Source organism: Oreochromis niloticus, linkage group LG9 (genome assembly GCF_001858045.2).
Source record: "Oreochromis niloticus isolate F11D_XX linkage group LG9, O_niloticus_UMD_NMBU, whole genome shotgun sequence".
Taxonomy (NCBI): domain Eukaryota; kingdom Metazoa; phylum Chordata; class Actinopteri; order Cichliformes; family Cichlidae; genus Oreochromis; species Oreochromis niloticus.
This window is the reverse complement of record NC_031974.2, coordinates 19,814,848-19,829,037: the sequence shown is the minus strand read 5'-3', so window position 1 is coordinate 19,829,037 and position 14,190 is coordinate 19,814,848. Positions and strand designations below refer to the sequence as shown.

The 14,190-nt window shown below is 42.2% G+C and overlaps 1 protein-coding gene across 1 annotated transcript in view; it reads left to right on the top strand.

Annotated features, from left to right (window-relative positions):
• Positions 1 to 4,328: 4,328 nt before the first annotated feature.
• The window catches only part of slco5a1 (solute carrier organic anion transporter family member 5A1), a 35,124-nt gene continuing 25,262 nt past the window's right edge, over positions 4,329 to 14,190 (top strand). The window contains exons 1-3 of the mRNA XM_003443567.5: positions 4,329 to 4,513; positions 4,701 to 4,796; positions 5,296 to 6,786. Coding sequence (XP_003443615.1) covers positions 5,826 to 6,786 — 961 coding nt within the window. The 5' untranslated portion in view covers positions 4,329 to 4,513; positions 4,701 to 4,796; positions 5,296 to 5,825. The remainder of the gene's footprint in view (positions 4,514 to 4,700; positions 4,797 to 5,295; positions 6,787 to 14,190) is intronic.

Sequence of the window (14,190 nt, the reverse complement as noted above, 5' to 3'; positions counted from 1 at the left end):
CCAAATCAAAGGCCTACTGAGTATTTTTTTTAAATGTGATGTTTGAGAGAACACATTTTCCCATCTTAACATCCAGATGTTGGTAATTACTATACAATATTTTCTGAAACGTTTCACACTTTAATCCAACCCTATCAAAGCAGAGTCCTTTTTGTAATTCTCAACATCCCAGTTTAGCTGTCCATTGCACATATTATAATTATTATAAGAAAATATGTCAATGTAATATTTCCAGGTTCAGTACGAACAATGAAACACATCATGAAGTTATACTGTATTTATTTAATAAAAAATATAGTAGAAATATCCAAACCTCGAGGGCACATGAGACATGATGCCTCTTTAAGGACTCAGCAAACATTGGTTGTAAAACGTTATTATTTGAATAACTGTAGACATCCAGTCAGCTTAAATATCCTCTGACCTCTGGCATCATCACGCTTTTTTTTTCACCTTAGTGGTGGTTGTCCAGAATAATCCCAGTAGATAAGACGGTCAGATACTCAACCTGGTACCTGTTTGACAGCAGCAATGTTTCTGTTAACAAGCAGTGGAACAGGTGTACCTAATGAAGTGAGTGGACAGTTAGGTTTTTGTTCATCTGTTTGTTTGTTTTTTAGGAAATTCGCTGTTTTCAGGCTTGTTATTGTAAAACCGCTTCCACCATTCCCATTAATAACTGAACATATGCATTTAATAAAACCAATGAAATATTGTAAAAAATGTAAAATGCATTCAACCCTGCAACAGGAATTCAACCCCATTATATCAGGAGTTGTGATGGGCCTGGAAATCTTTGCACTATTGACATTATTGACTCTAGCAGCTATCAGTACACCACATGGTATCATTCAGTTTAGACATTTGTGAAAAACTAAGATTGACAAAGTCCATATATAGATAAAAATAACAGAAAATCACTGAAAATGAATCAGAAGCATATCTGCTGTTCACATGATTTAGATGCTGCCAGAAGGATCAAACCATTAATTTATGGTGGGGGTGGGAAGGGTTGTGTAACACATAAAGGTAAATGTTTCAATTTCTCTGGAAATCACTGTGTACTTTTAGAGAAATTTTACAATTTATGAAAAAGGGCCGTGCTTATTCAGCATGACCAAAACATCAGAAGATATTTCCATATCTTCAGACATAAAAATACTGAAACTGTAAGTAATGGTATCCTCTAAATGCCGAATCTGTAGAATGAGCCTACTATTTAAAAGGGGACTATGAAGCTTATTTACCACTTATGATTTCTATTCTTGGGCTCTTTTAGAAAAGCTTTGCATGAATCACAGTTCAAAATAATCCTTATTTGTCTTATACTTCAGGTAGAACATTAGGAAAAGCATTAAAAAATTAAATAATGCACTTAATGGGTGAGAAAGCCATTTTCTGTTTTTCGGGGCACTTGTGCAATTTATTCTTAAATATCCACATTTGATATGCCTGATTTTTAGTTGTTAGTCAGATGTAACCAGCATGTAAAGATGTGTCTTAGAAGGTTCTTGAAAGAGCTTGATCTAACCTGCCTGATAGGCTCTCTCATCATTTCAGGTGTTACTAATAATAATAATAATCTGAGAGCCTGAGATGAGATGGGTTAGTTTCTCAGACATGCAGCAGATATGGCTGAGCGATGCTCTTCTTGATTAATGCATATCAGAAAAAAATTATTAGATAAACTAACTAACTATGCATTTGTAGTCTACAACCAGGAAAATCAGTGGTTGTTATTCTGTATGTCTCCCCAGAAGCATCCTCTGGTTGAAGCTGCTAATCTTGAGGTCAAAGCACCATCTACTGGTCATCATTAAAAAGCCAAATGCGCTGCTTTTAATAGCTTCTCTGCATGCATCCATGCACTAGAGGGTAGTGTTGTACTTGTCTCATCCGAGGGACCAGCGCTTAGTTTGTGCCCCTACTTCACATTACAAATACAAAATAAAACTAAAGGTTTTGAGTTTTATTTGCTGTATATTCCAGTTAATCCTTCTGTTTTTAAAAAAAAAATCCACAGTGCCCTCTGACTGTAAACGGTCTCCCTCTTCAGTGCCAGTTGAGCAGAGAATGATCAGTTTCTCCATAAAACATCCCTTCTGTGTATTGCCCAACAATATTGAAATTTCCAGTAGTTTGATTTCTGACCCCATATGAGTAATAAACTATTCTGCAGTCATTATAATAAGTGGCTGTAAATTCTTACTGGTGGGAATATCTGAAATGCAATGCAGTGATAATAGCTGGCAGTGACTGTGGGAACCATTTGGACGTGAAGGAAAGCTTTGTAGTGGCTTCACTGTTAAAATGCAGTCTTGTTCAGACCTCTGTGGTACAAATTTGCTTGTTTATGTGGGAAAATTTCTGTTTGTCCTTTTGCACAAAAGGAGGCATGTTTTGTTCTTCTGCTGGCATTTAAGAGACATTCTTCTAAAGCAGAACTGAACTCCATAAAAACTATTCCTGAGAAAACGTGTTTGTGTTAACCTTTAGAAAAAGCTGCTCCTGTCATCTGTGAAGTCTCAATTCACTCTCCTTGTTCTCACAAAGGTCATGGGCTAACCAAATGTCCCCAGGATAAGGCTAAAATGTTGCTATCCTCTCTGAAAACAGCATTTGGCATTTCTGCTGTACACCGTGAATATACAGTATGCCGAGTATTCAGATACTTCTTGAACATCTACAACTCATTCCACATGATTGGAACTAAGTGGAGATATTGTGTTGGAGGTCCTGGCCTCGTGACTTTGCCAGGTGAATGGCGGCTCTACTGAACCCATATAATAACCAAATATTATAGGATATAATTAGATAATCACACTTTTCTACATTGGATAGAAATGTATAGGCAGTGGTCAGCTTTGCAGCCTCACAGCAAGAAAGTCCAGAGTTTGAATCCACTGACCTCTCTGTGTGGAGTTTGTATGTTCTATCTGTGCTGGTTTTCTCTGGCAATTCTAAATTGGCTGTAGGTGTGAATGATTGTCTGTCTTTTTGGGTTAGCCCTGCAGTAAACTGGCAACTTGTGACAGCTGGGTGGGCTCCAGCTCCCCCCGTGACCCTGAATCGGGTAAAAAAGAAGAAAATGGACAGATTTAGATTTCCAACATCCAAAGAAAGGCTTTAAATGTTCCTTCAAGAAGCCTGGAGAACTATTCCTGAATACTAAAAGAAATGACAAGAAAGCTGTCTAAGAGAGTTCAGACTGTTACAGAATAAAGATGGTGCCAGCTCTATACTTCCTCACATCCCTCAGTGCTGATGTTCATTTGTGGTGGTTTGTCATATTGATTAACTTGCTGAATGTCGATAGGCAGAAATCCCTTAAACAGATGCTTCTCGTACATGCTGGACTGCATGATAGAAACACTCACAGGAAACTTTCAATGTCAGAACATCACAACAACATCAAATGTTAAGCCTGGACATTGTGTCTCTGTAAAAGTTGTGCTCCTCCACGGAGGAGCTGAAAGACATCCAAAATGAGAGGAGGAAAGGACTGATGTAGCTTGTAGACCAGGAAATTAATTAATGACCACCAGCATAGCGATCCATCTTTCTGACAGGCCAGCCTCCAGTCTCTAAAAAAGGAAAGCCTTCAGCCCAGATGTTTTACATTTAATATCTACATTTACAAGTGAAAAATGAACAAATCTATTTTAGTTGTATTTTACAATCTCATCTTTTTACGAGTGGAAGTGGTGTTGCAGTCCTCTTGAGAAAAATCAATATATGTCATAAGACATTTAAGACACAAGTTTCATAATTTACATTAATGAATCTCTATTGTGTATTGTTTGTATTTCTTAATAAAAGGTTAAAACATTTTTGTCCAAGGATGAGGATGTTATGTCATTTGCAGTGTTTACTGCAGCGCGTCCGTGGAGGCCTTTTCATCATTGACAGGGTGGTAGGAGCAGTGTTCTCCAAAGAAATGAAATGACTACGCTTGATGTTGCTTTAAATTTATGGCTTCAGAGAGTGTGGCAAGCTCAGAGGCCATTGTCAATCAGTCAATCACTGCTATGTCAGCAAGGGTCCCAGCTGTCCACATGACGTAGTGCAGAAAAACAGTGACCATATGGGCTGACAAGCATGCTGGTACATGAAGTCACAGTATCAGTGCAATTTAAGTTAAGTGAAAGAAAATTTACATTTCGGAGAATTTACAGGAGTAGCAGATGTAGTTTATGCCTGAAAGTAGCTTCGTTACTGAAGTCAATTATTTCTCCGATAAATCAGAGAAATGGACGTAGGTTGGGCTTACGGAAAGAAACTACAAATCCCAGTACGGCTGGTGTGGGAAAAACAATTCACCCCCACAATCTGAGGCATTCAATTTGCCGTAGCCGCGTTGGATTTTTACCGTCACAGTTGGAAAACTGTGAAAAAGATAATCAGCCTTTCGATTAATGTTCATGGTGAAAAACCACAGGACACAGGCCGAGAGCTGCAATATCCCAGAACTCAAAAACAAAGCACTAACTTCACTTATGGACTTTAAAAACACGTAAGTCTTCAATTGAGTATACACTTCGAACAAGAAAATCCGTATAGTCATATCAAACATGCAGTCCTAGCGCGTTTTTCATTTTATGAGTTTTTGTTATAAAAAATGAAAAACATTTTATAGGTTTTTCCTGCACTGTTTCAGTCTCTAATGTCTGCGTTATATGATTTCCGACCGTATTTGAAAGCATCCCCAGCAGCAGCAGCCCCTCCGCATCACACACAGATTCATTCACTGTGTGGCTGCTCCGTGTAGAACAACAGGCTACCTCCCTCAGTCCTGTGTGAGTATTCCAGCCTCTGAGCCCTTCGTTAAAGTTATAATGCATATTAAATTGTCGTTTAGCCTCGAGGTCGGATTTCTTTTAAGCTTCAGCACAGTAATATTTCTCTCGCGGTTGAATCGGGGGGTTTATTTCTTTTCAAAGTCATGACTGAGACGTTTGTGGACAGCATGGTCTTTTGTTCTCCAGCTATATTTCTCGTTTTGACAAAGGAGAGCTGGGTTTTTAATTTGCCCAACCGCCTCGGCTGCTTGACACCAGTGTTTGCTAGTGTGGGTTATTTTTTTATTTTTGTTATGAAATATTGTTCAGTCTTGTGTAGCAGTTAAGCTTTACAAGGCGACTGGTATAATCCTGTGTAGATGTACTGTAATACCAAACTGACATAAGAGGAAAGGGCTGTATTTTGTATTTAGGCCTGTATAAATGTATCCACTTTGGAAGTAGCTATACTTAATTATCTTTTTCTTAACCCCCCTTTTTTGTATTGTTTTTCTAGGATGCTGCACAGCAAGAGAACAAAGGAAACAACAGAAGCTTTGAACCAATTTTGCCATCTAACAAAGAGCCATAAAATCAAAATCAACATGGGATCCTAGATAAGAAAATCTTTGTGACAGCATCTTTTTGTTATTGGTTACATTCTAGTCATCTAGGAAATGTGTTGTCAACAGATAACTCAGTTGATGACCTCAGGTTTTTAGTTCAAGAAGGTGATGTTTTTCCATGTTCAGTCGAGCTACCGCTGTCAGGATTGTTTTGTGTCTTGTAAGCGTATTAGGAGTCTGATGTTTTGCTTTGAGGGAGGCTACTTGTGACAGAGCGGTGCTGCTGTGAGTGGGGATGTGGAATAAAACATGCACATAACTAGAGGAGTTCAGTCTGCCTCAGTCTCACTGACAGGGCAGTCCTTTCTCCAGCGCACAGCCCTGCAGCAGCTCTACACTGTCCTCATGTGGCACTAGTTGCTGACTGGCAGACTTGTCAGCGCAGCCAGGGGCCGACTGAAGCTGAAACTCCAGCTGCGCCATGGCTTCATTGGACAATGATGAAACTGGGAGTGATATGTCCGAGTCTCTGGAGATCTGTGAGCTCCAGGACCAATACATGGAGCCAGAGAACTGCTTCAAGTCCAAAAGTCTACCAATCCTGAATGAACCTTGTCAACAGGGTGGCAAGGCTGCCGAGCCTCGGCTGGTCGGCACAGCCCACACTTGTGTGGCCCTGGAGGACAGTTGCGGGCTTCATCCTAAAACCCCAGACTCCAGCCAGGCAGAGTCCCCCTCCTCCAGAACAGACTTCTCCCCCTCTATGTCCAGCATGGTGGGGCTCAGCAGCTCCCTGCCCGTGGAGGGCCACAGGGCCACAGGCTCCGGTGGCAGAAAATTTGGATTCTCCATCACCCGCCTTATCCGCATCCCAGCTAGAAGGTATGTGCGGGTCATCCTGAGCGACTCGCGCTGCTTCTTGTTCTGCATGTGCTACTTGACCTTCATCCAGTCCCTGATGGTTTCGGGCTACCTGAGCAGCGTCATCACCACCATTGAGAAGCGTTACAGCCTGCGCAGCTCCGAGTCCGGCCTGCTGGTCAGCTGCTTCGACATCGGCAGCTTGCTGGTGGTCGTCTTCATCTCGTACTTCGGCGGTAGAGGTCAGAGGCCACGCTGGCTGGCTGTGGGGGGTGTTGTGATCGCTGTAGGCGCAGCACTGTTTTCCCTTCCCCACTTCATCTCACCACCTTACCAGATCCAAGAGATGAACTCCTCAGCGGGCCACGAAGGCCTTTGTCAGAGCAGCAACAACAGCGGCCGTGAACTGCTGGACGTGGCATCGTGCCCTCGCGACCAGGAGGGCAATGAGCACAACCTGTACGTGGCACTGTTCATCTGTGCCCAGATACTCGTGGGCATGGGGTCAACGCCAATCTACACCCTGGGGCCCACCTACCTGGACGACAATGTGAAGAAAGAAAATGCATCTCTGTATTTGGGTAAGTAGCAGCAGAACAGGAGGCACTGCATCCAGAAGAGGATAAATCTGTTCCGTCCTCTAATCCACTTCTATTTTCCTTGCTTATGACTGACATTTGCAAAAAGTCAAGGAATTATGTTTCAACACTAAAGCACTTAGTTGGTTTTGCTCAGCCCAGACTGGCTGAATTTATATAAATAAATCTGTAAAGTTTACAGACTGCTTTCTCAGACTCGAGCAACTTCGCAGTTAAACCGAGCAGCTCTGGTGTGTGGCTGGAAGAATGCGGAGACACTGGGTTACACAGTCAGTGGTTTGTAACACAATTAGCATCGGTTACCCGAGCCTATTTCATTCCATTTGTTAATGGATTGGATGTTGGGAACGTCCGAGGCTGAAAGGTTATAATTTTATATCGCGAGAGATTTAGAAGACTGCTTTTTAATTTGTTGGGTCATGTGATGTTTACAATGCATGCGTTTATACTTGAAGATTTTATCCCCCACTCTAATGCTCTGTTCCTCTTATTTAAACCTCTACGCCATGTGACCTCTGCACCGCACTGAGGTAAATACAGAGACTGCAAAGTCAACCTTGGGCCAGAGGCACATGAGAGATGAATGTGTAGCAAGAAGCAGAACTAGGTTGCTTTTGATTAATAGACCAGAACTGGCTCTGTGTGTGTTTTCTCTAAGTTTTGCGTGTGTATAAAGAAGCCAGAAAAGACAAGGTTGTGTTTGAGGTGTTAGCAAACTGTTTTCTTTGTTCTTATGTGTATTTCTTCACAGGTTTCCTTTTATTTATCTGTGTCGGGGCTTTACCCGTCTCTTAATGTGTTTGCTCAGATTAATTGGATTTATATATATGTATCACATACTTTAAATAGCTCACGGAGTAGCTTATGACTGTAGTAATCCTATATGTGCACTGTAGCTGGGTTACCGGGACATGGGGCACCCTTCGGAGACGGCCACTAACTCTGTAACATTTGTGTCATGCAATCTATTCATTACATTTTTGATTGTTTACACTAAAAATATCAGATAAAAGATGAAAACAGACATTGAAAGATACAAAACAACCATATATTCTCTGTATAACTGTTCAAAACTCTTGAACCACTGACTGTTTTACTTGATTTCTCCACTTTTTGTCATCAAAATCGTTGATTATATGTTCACCGGTGTGCATGAGCATCTGTTTCAGTGACAGCTGGCTACTAGTACTTTTGAAATTAGTGCCTATTTTACCACTGAAATGGATTCACATCATTAGCCACACTGCTGACGCTGGCCCAGTTATTTCAGCATTGCACAGCCTACAGAGCATCAGTCCGCTCTGCTGCCTGCACCGTTGCCCTCGAGACCCAGTATTGATCAGATCCCTTCATCGCGGCGACTCATTGCAGCATAGCTATCGAACCATACACAAAAACAAGGCCCAAACGGTCTCAGACACCAACTTGCTTCGCCTTCATCCTACTAAGGTGTTTCCGCAGCAGATGCATTTAGGGCTCAATATGCTCCCAGAGTCGTCCTGCTCAAGACGTCCCTTTGTGCAGATTTCCATCAAAAGCAGCGCTCGCTCTGATGATGACCTTGTTGGCTATTTTGAGAGAGCTCACAAAGGGATAATCTGTTCACTCCAGTAAAGCATTGTTTGGAAAACCAGACATGTTCTGACATGTCAGAGGGAGCAGATAATCGGGGGAAAAATGTACTTTATTTGTATTGCAGATCCCCAGAGAACCATGGTAACGCAGTTTCAGTAGTATCCACTTTGAGAACTCTTATCTTTCAGAGTCCAGACAGCGATGGCTTATCGTGCTTTCTTGTGAGTTTGAGTGTAAACATAACCTGAACAGAGGAAGGAGAAGAGACCTTACAGCAGGACTGCAGGTTTTCACCCAGAAAATCATTTTGTAAAAATATAGGCTAACCCACATCTAGAGGACCTTCCCCTTCTCCCCCCTCAAACCCATTAATGTAAACCCCACCTCAATTTGCTCTGCCTCAGAGGGGAGGAGTTGCTCTCTTTTGTAGGACAATGTGCTTTACGTTGAAGGGTACTTCTGGTGTCCTTGGAGAGAGAGAGAAGGCATGCACATGTGTAAGAGAGATGTATATATGATGTGTGTCTTTGTGTCTGCATGAGTACACAGGGCCCATCACTCCATTTCTGAGCTCCGGCCCCACATCTCTGGGGTAATATAATAGGCACGGTGTCTGAACTTTACCTTTTTTGCTCTACTTTCAGAGCAAATGGTGACATCAGTGTACAGTTCGTGGAGAATTTTTGGTGTGTTTTGCTGCTTTCGCCTGTTTTCTAAAGACATGACTTAAAGTAGCCCCTGTGTCCGTCCTTTTCTTCTTGTCTTTCCTCTTTTTTTGCTTTGACAGATTTACAGCATACCATTCTTGGTGTTACTATGGTGAACGTTTGTCTGGGAAGTCACTTCATTTGTGTGATGGTGGCTCGTTGCAGTGGATACTGTTGTGTGGCACAATAATAATTTGCAATAGATGAATGAAAGAAAGACGTATTTGAAACACTTTTGTTCTTGTTATTTCTGTTCAGTTTACTCAGCTATTGTTGTGACTTGTTCTCTATAAATAAAACTACCTCAAAGCACCTTTTAAAGGTAAAGACCCTACAATATTAGAGACGAACGCTTAACAATCCGGTGATCCCTATGAGCAAGCACTAGGCGAAAGTGGGAAGGAAAAACTCCCTTATAACAAGAAGGGAGGGGAGGGAACGACTCTATCCTGACCAGTTGTGGTTAAAGGGGAAGGAGACTTGTGTCTTTCTTTTTATGAATGTCTCCACAGAGATCCACAGAACTAATCAATAATCGCGTTTGTCTTTGAATATTTCATCCATACCAGCCTTTGGGCTGTGGCTTAACCTGTGCTTATTAGATGGGGTCTTTTTCCCCTCTCCACTGATGACCGCAGTGATTTACAAGGTAATGATGCAGAGAAGGAGTAATTGACGTGGAAAAACTTGAGAGACTGGGTTTGATTTTACTGCCTTCTGCATTCCACAGTAACCTTCAAAGGGTGTGCTTGAGCTAACTTTATAATAAAATGAACAGAAAACACTGATATTAAAACCTTTTGTTTATGCTCTGTTGTTCTTTAATAACCTTTCAGTGTCTAGACGTTGCTGTCTCTGGCGCTTGTAGCTAGCTACCTGCTTTACATACAGGATAAGGTTAATTGATTCCTCCTAGCTGTCATCCTCACGGCCTCTGCATTAAGTACTGTAGTTTGCAGTGCAGAGGTCTCTCTGAAACTTACATCACAGTTTCCATTATTGGTGTTTTTGAGTTATTAATTTTTTATTAGGTACTCATGGAAACCATGCATCAAGCCTCTGGAGGATGGATGGGAAGTGAAGGAGGCGATGCCCAGTTTATGAAGAAAGGCCTAAACAGCAGTGCTGTCTGCACGCTGACACACAGACACATGCTCACATAGACACAAGGGGTGTGTTTTCTGACAGATTTAGAAAGAACAGTTGCTCTCAGACTTTTCTCCTGCAGTGTGTGCATGTGCGTGCGTGTACTGCAGCTTGGAGAGGCAACAGAGGAATGGACTGTTAAGTTTACAGTTTAAACCTCACTCTGATTATTGATTGATTGATTTTTTTGATGTAGGATTATCACTCCTGGACCTGGCACGTCCCTTTCTCCGCTCACTCAGTCAGTTTCATTAAATTGTGTGTCCTGGTCTGCTTAGCAGCAGCCAAAGCAAGTGCAGGTTGTGCACATAGTCAGGGAAACAGTGAAGTCCCCAGAGACCCCGCCTTCTCCCCGCTCCTCTCTGCCCCTCTGGGCTGACGGGCTCAGGTTTCAGGATCAGTTTAGGGTACACATTGATCTGTCAGAAGCTGGCACACATATAGAAAGAAGACTGGTCTTGTTTCACTGCCGTCCTTTTGGCTTAGTCTCATGGAGGGTTTAAATTATGCCACACTGGCCCTGCAGGGTTACTCAGGAGCAGGCGACCTTTCTGTGGGGCTGCCAGCTCTGACTACTACTGTTACTATGACGCGCCTGTGAACGACTGACCTCTGCGTGGCTGTGCTACTGATGACAGTGTGTGCTTCAAAATCTTAATAGTGCAGCAGGAAGAGAAGAAGTCATGTAAAAAAAAAAAAAAAAAAAAGGTTCATGTGAGCGTAATAGTTTGTCTCCAGTGGTGGAGGTTTTTAACCGCAGCAATTGTAGTGTGTTGTATTTATTGCTTAACCTCATTGACCAGTGGCTGTTTTTCAGTGGTGAGTGGTGGCCGGTTGTTTTGACAGTGTGGGAAGGTTCCTGGGGAAATGCCAGGAGAGTTTTTTTGTGATATGAAGAATGCTAAAAGTCCTTTTGTTTTCAGCTATGCAGGAAAAAAATGCTTGCTTTGTTCTTGCTGCCTCTTTGGTGCATGTTGTTCCACCACATCCTCACTGATCCCTGACTTCTTTTTGGAAATCAAATTAAAGAAAATTCTCCGAAGACCTTTTGATGTAGTTAAACTCCCAGTGCACAGAAACACTGTCGAGGATTGGGAACACTGGTGGTAGAAAACAAGACCGTGTTATGGGTGTAACATAATTAATAGACACCTCAATACAGTGATTATCTGTATGGCATTTGTTATTTAACTTGTTAAGGACGGGATCTAACTTATGCCTAATTATTAATCTGCAGTAGGCAGTAAGCTTCTCCTGCAGCTCTCCTCTCTCTGTTCTAACCCCCCATGCCACCACATGAGCACAGGCATATCCAGGTTCTTTGTAGGGGCTAAAATTAAAGCTGACTTAAACAGGATTGCAACCTTGCTCTCCCAGGTGAAAGTCCTCAGTTTAAACCTATTGCACCCTCTCTTTTTTTTGGGATTTACATTACTCATCTCAGCTGATCTGATTTAAAAAGAGCTCTGATTGGCTGAGCTCTCCTGTCACAGACCAGATTTTCTGAAGCCTGAAAACAGTTTGTGCAGAAGTCTAGTCCCCCATCTGACCACTTGGATCATGATAATAATAATAGTTTATTCTGGAATATTTAGTTGCTAAAAACATTTTCACGGTTACAAGTTGCATATCATCCCTCACCCCAAGTTCTTTTGCTTTTTATATGGATAGCTTTAATATTGCTCCACTCAGCTGTCAGATCTTGCTGAAAGTGTTTTATTGCTTACGGTTTAAAAAAAAATGCAAGTAGCCACTTCCTTTTCATCGCTGCTGGCTGAAAACCCTCAAAATCATTTCTGTGTATTTTCTGCTGTTAAGCTAATCATAACTGTGATGAGAAACACAGCCTTCCGTTGTTTTGTCCAGTCCGGAAATGAATTGGCGTCAATAATTGCCAGATGTTTGCTACCAGGGGTGCAGTATATCCTGCGATGGCCATCAGAACAGAGTACTGCTGCTAGCATGCGCCATGTTCTCGGAAAGACACATTGTCAGATGGAGCTGCTTTGGGTTTCCACGTAAGTGGCTTTTCTCTTGGGATCGCAGGGTTACACCAGCCAGACACCGTACATCCATATCAAGTTAAATTGCATTTCCTCCTCCCCTTCTTGTGCATGCTACCTCCTCTGCGCATTGCAATCTCCATGTTGATGCAGGCTTCAGGGTGTTTTAAGAGTGTTGCTTTGCTACAGAGACGAGGGAGAAAAAAAAATCTCACTCCATTCCAGTGTTGTGCCCTCTTAGCGGTAGACTGGCTATTGTTCTTCTTGACCCCTGTGCTGCTCAGATGGAGAGTGAGCGAGGGAAGCTAGCTGGAGGGAGAAGTGTTAATGGGATTTACATAAGTGCAAGAACATGTGGAGAACAAAAAATAGTTCTGCTGTTTATGAAAATTGTTCTGTTGGTGTTGTCCATACAGATACCCAGCAGATCTTTCTTTTTTTCTCTTCACAAGAAGTGATTTCTTTTTATAATAGTTTATAAATGGACATGGAAATCCTGTATTGAGCTTCCCAGAGCCTGCTCTGTAGGATGAGATGGATGTCTTTAAACGCTATCTGACCTAACACCATTGGCGGCACTGTGCACAATGGCACGCGTGGGGAAGCGCCCAAAAAAATAACACATTATGACCAAAAACGTTGCCTGACAGCCGCACGGATGACAAGGGTGAATTTAGCTGTACGCTGTAGGCTCTGTTTAGCTTGTAAATGTAGCATTAATCTGGTTGTGCATTATGCCACATGGACTAATAGGCTACACATGCAACTGTGATACAGTTCACTGAAGAAGCAGTGTTTTGACAAGCGTCGTCCTCAGATGTTGGCAGCAGCTGAGTTTGCTCTTTGTGGGGAGGTTAGTGGGTTGGGAAGGGCGTACAGGTACAACGGAGGATCCCTCTGCTTAGCACAGACACTTTATGCTGTGAAAATGTTCATTTTTCACACTTTTGTTTCTGTTTACATTTTTTGGGGGGGGTCCTAGTTTTAAGGAGTCATTAGGCTCCGGGTGTGACCCTGGAGAGAGCAGCTGTTGAGAGCTGGCAGGATGCTTGCCTGGGGGATGGGGAGTACACATATATGAATGTGAGTGTGCACCTGCAGTTAGGGTGTGGGTTAGAATTGAGGGCTTTGGGGGGCGGGGGGTTGTTGGTAGTGTGGGTAAGTATTCGCAGAAGGTTTGTACACTTGTTTTTCCTGCAAGCATACACTTACAAAAAAAGCAGGGCAGAAAAGTCTCATCCTCAACGTCAAGTATGGCTTCATACTCTCCTGCCACAGTGTGTAGGAGGCACTGCTGCAGAGCACAGTCCTTTTCTTACTTGCGTAACACCAAATTAATGAAATCTGAATAAAGCATGGCAGTGCTATGTAATCTTCACATCCTCTCCTCATGCTCTCCTGTGTTAATTATATTCACACTGTTAAGAGATCATTAGATCGCCTGTCATCCTTCAAGATACCCAGAAATCAAATTGTCTCAGGAGTTCTTACATGGCTGTAAATTGCAAAACACACCTACAGGAATGAAAACGGCAGGAATTATTTGTTTAAGAATTAGCCTAGTGTGTGTGATTAATTTCCAAGTCATAAAGGGAAAATTGTTAACTATTAGAAATGTCGGTTTGAGTATGAATAAAACTTTTTTTGGAATTTTTTTAATGAGTTCTTGAGTTGGAATGAGCATTTTTGTGGTTTAAAAGAGTAGCAGAAGTAATAGTCCTAGTGGAGGATGTACAGAGGATGCCAAATTCTGGGCAGCGCTTTAGAGCCATGGAGCAGATTGCTGTGCCATGTCTGTCATTTACAGAAACTGAAAAGCTGCAGGTGCCAGCTTGTGGCACACTGAAAACCTAACTCGCTGCTGTAATGAATTCACAGCTTCACCAAGTGTAATGTGGTTCTACCCTCAGCCCCCAGATGCCTCATTCATGGCCACTCATCAGCTGAAAGATTAT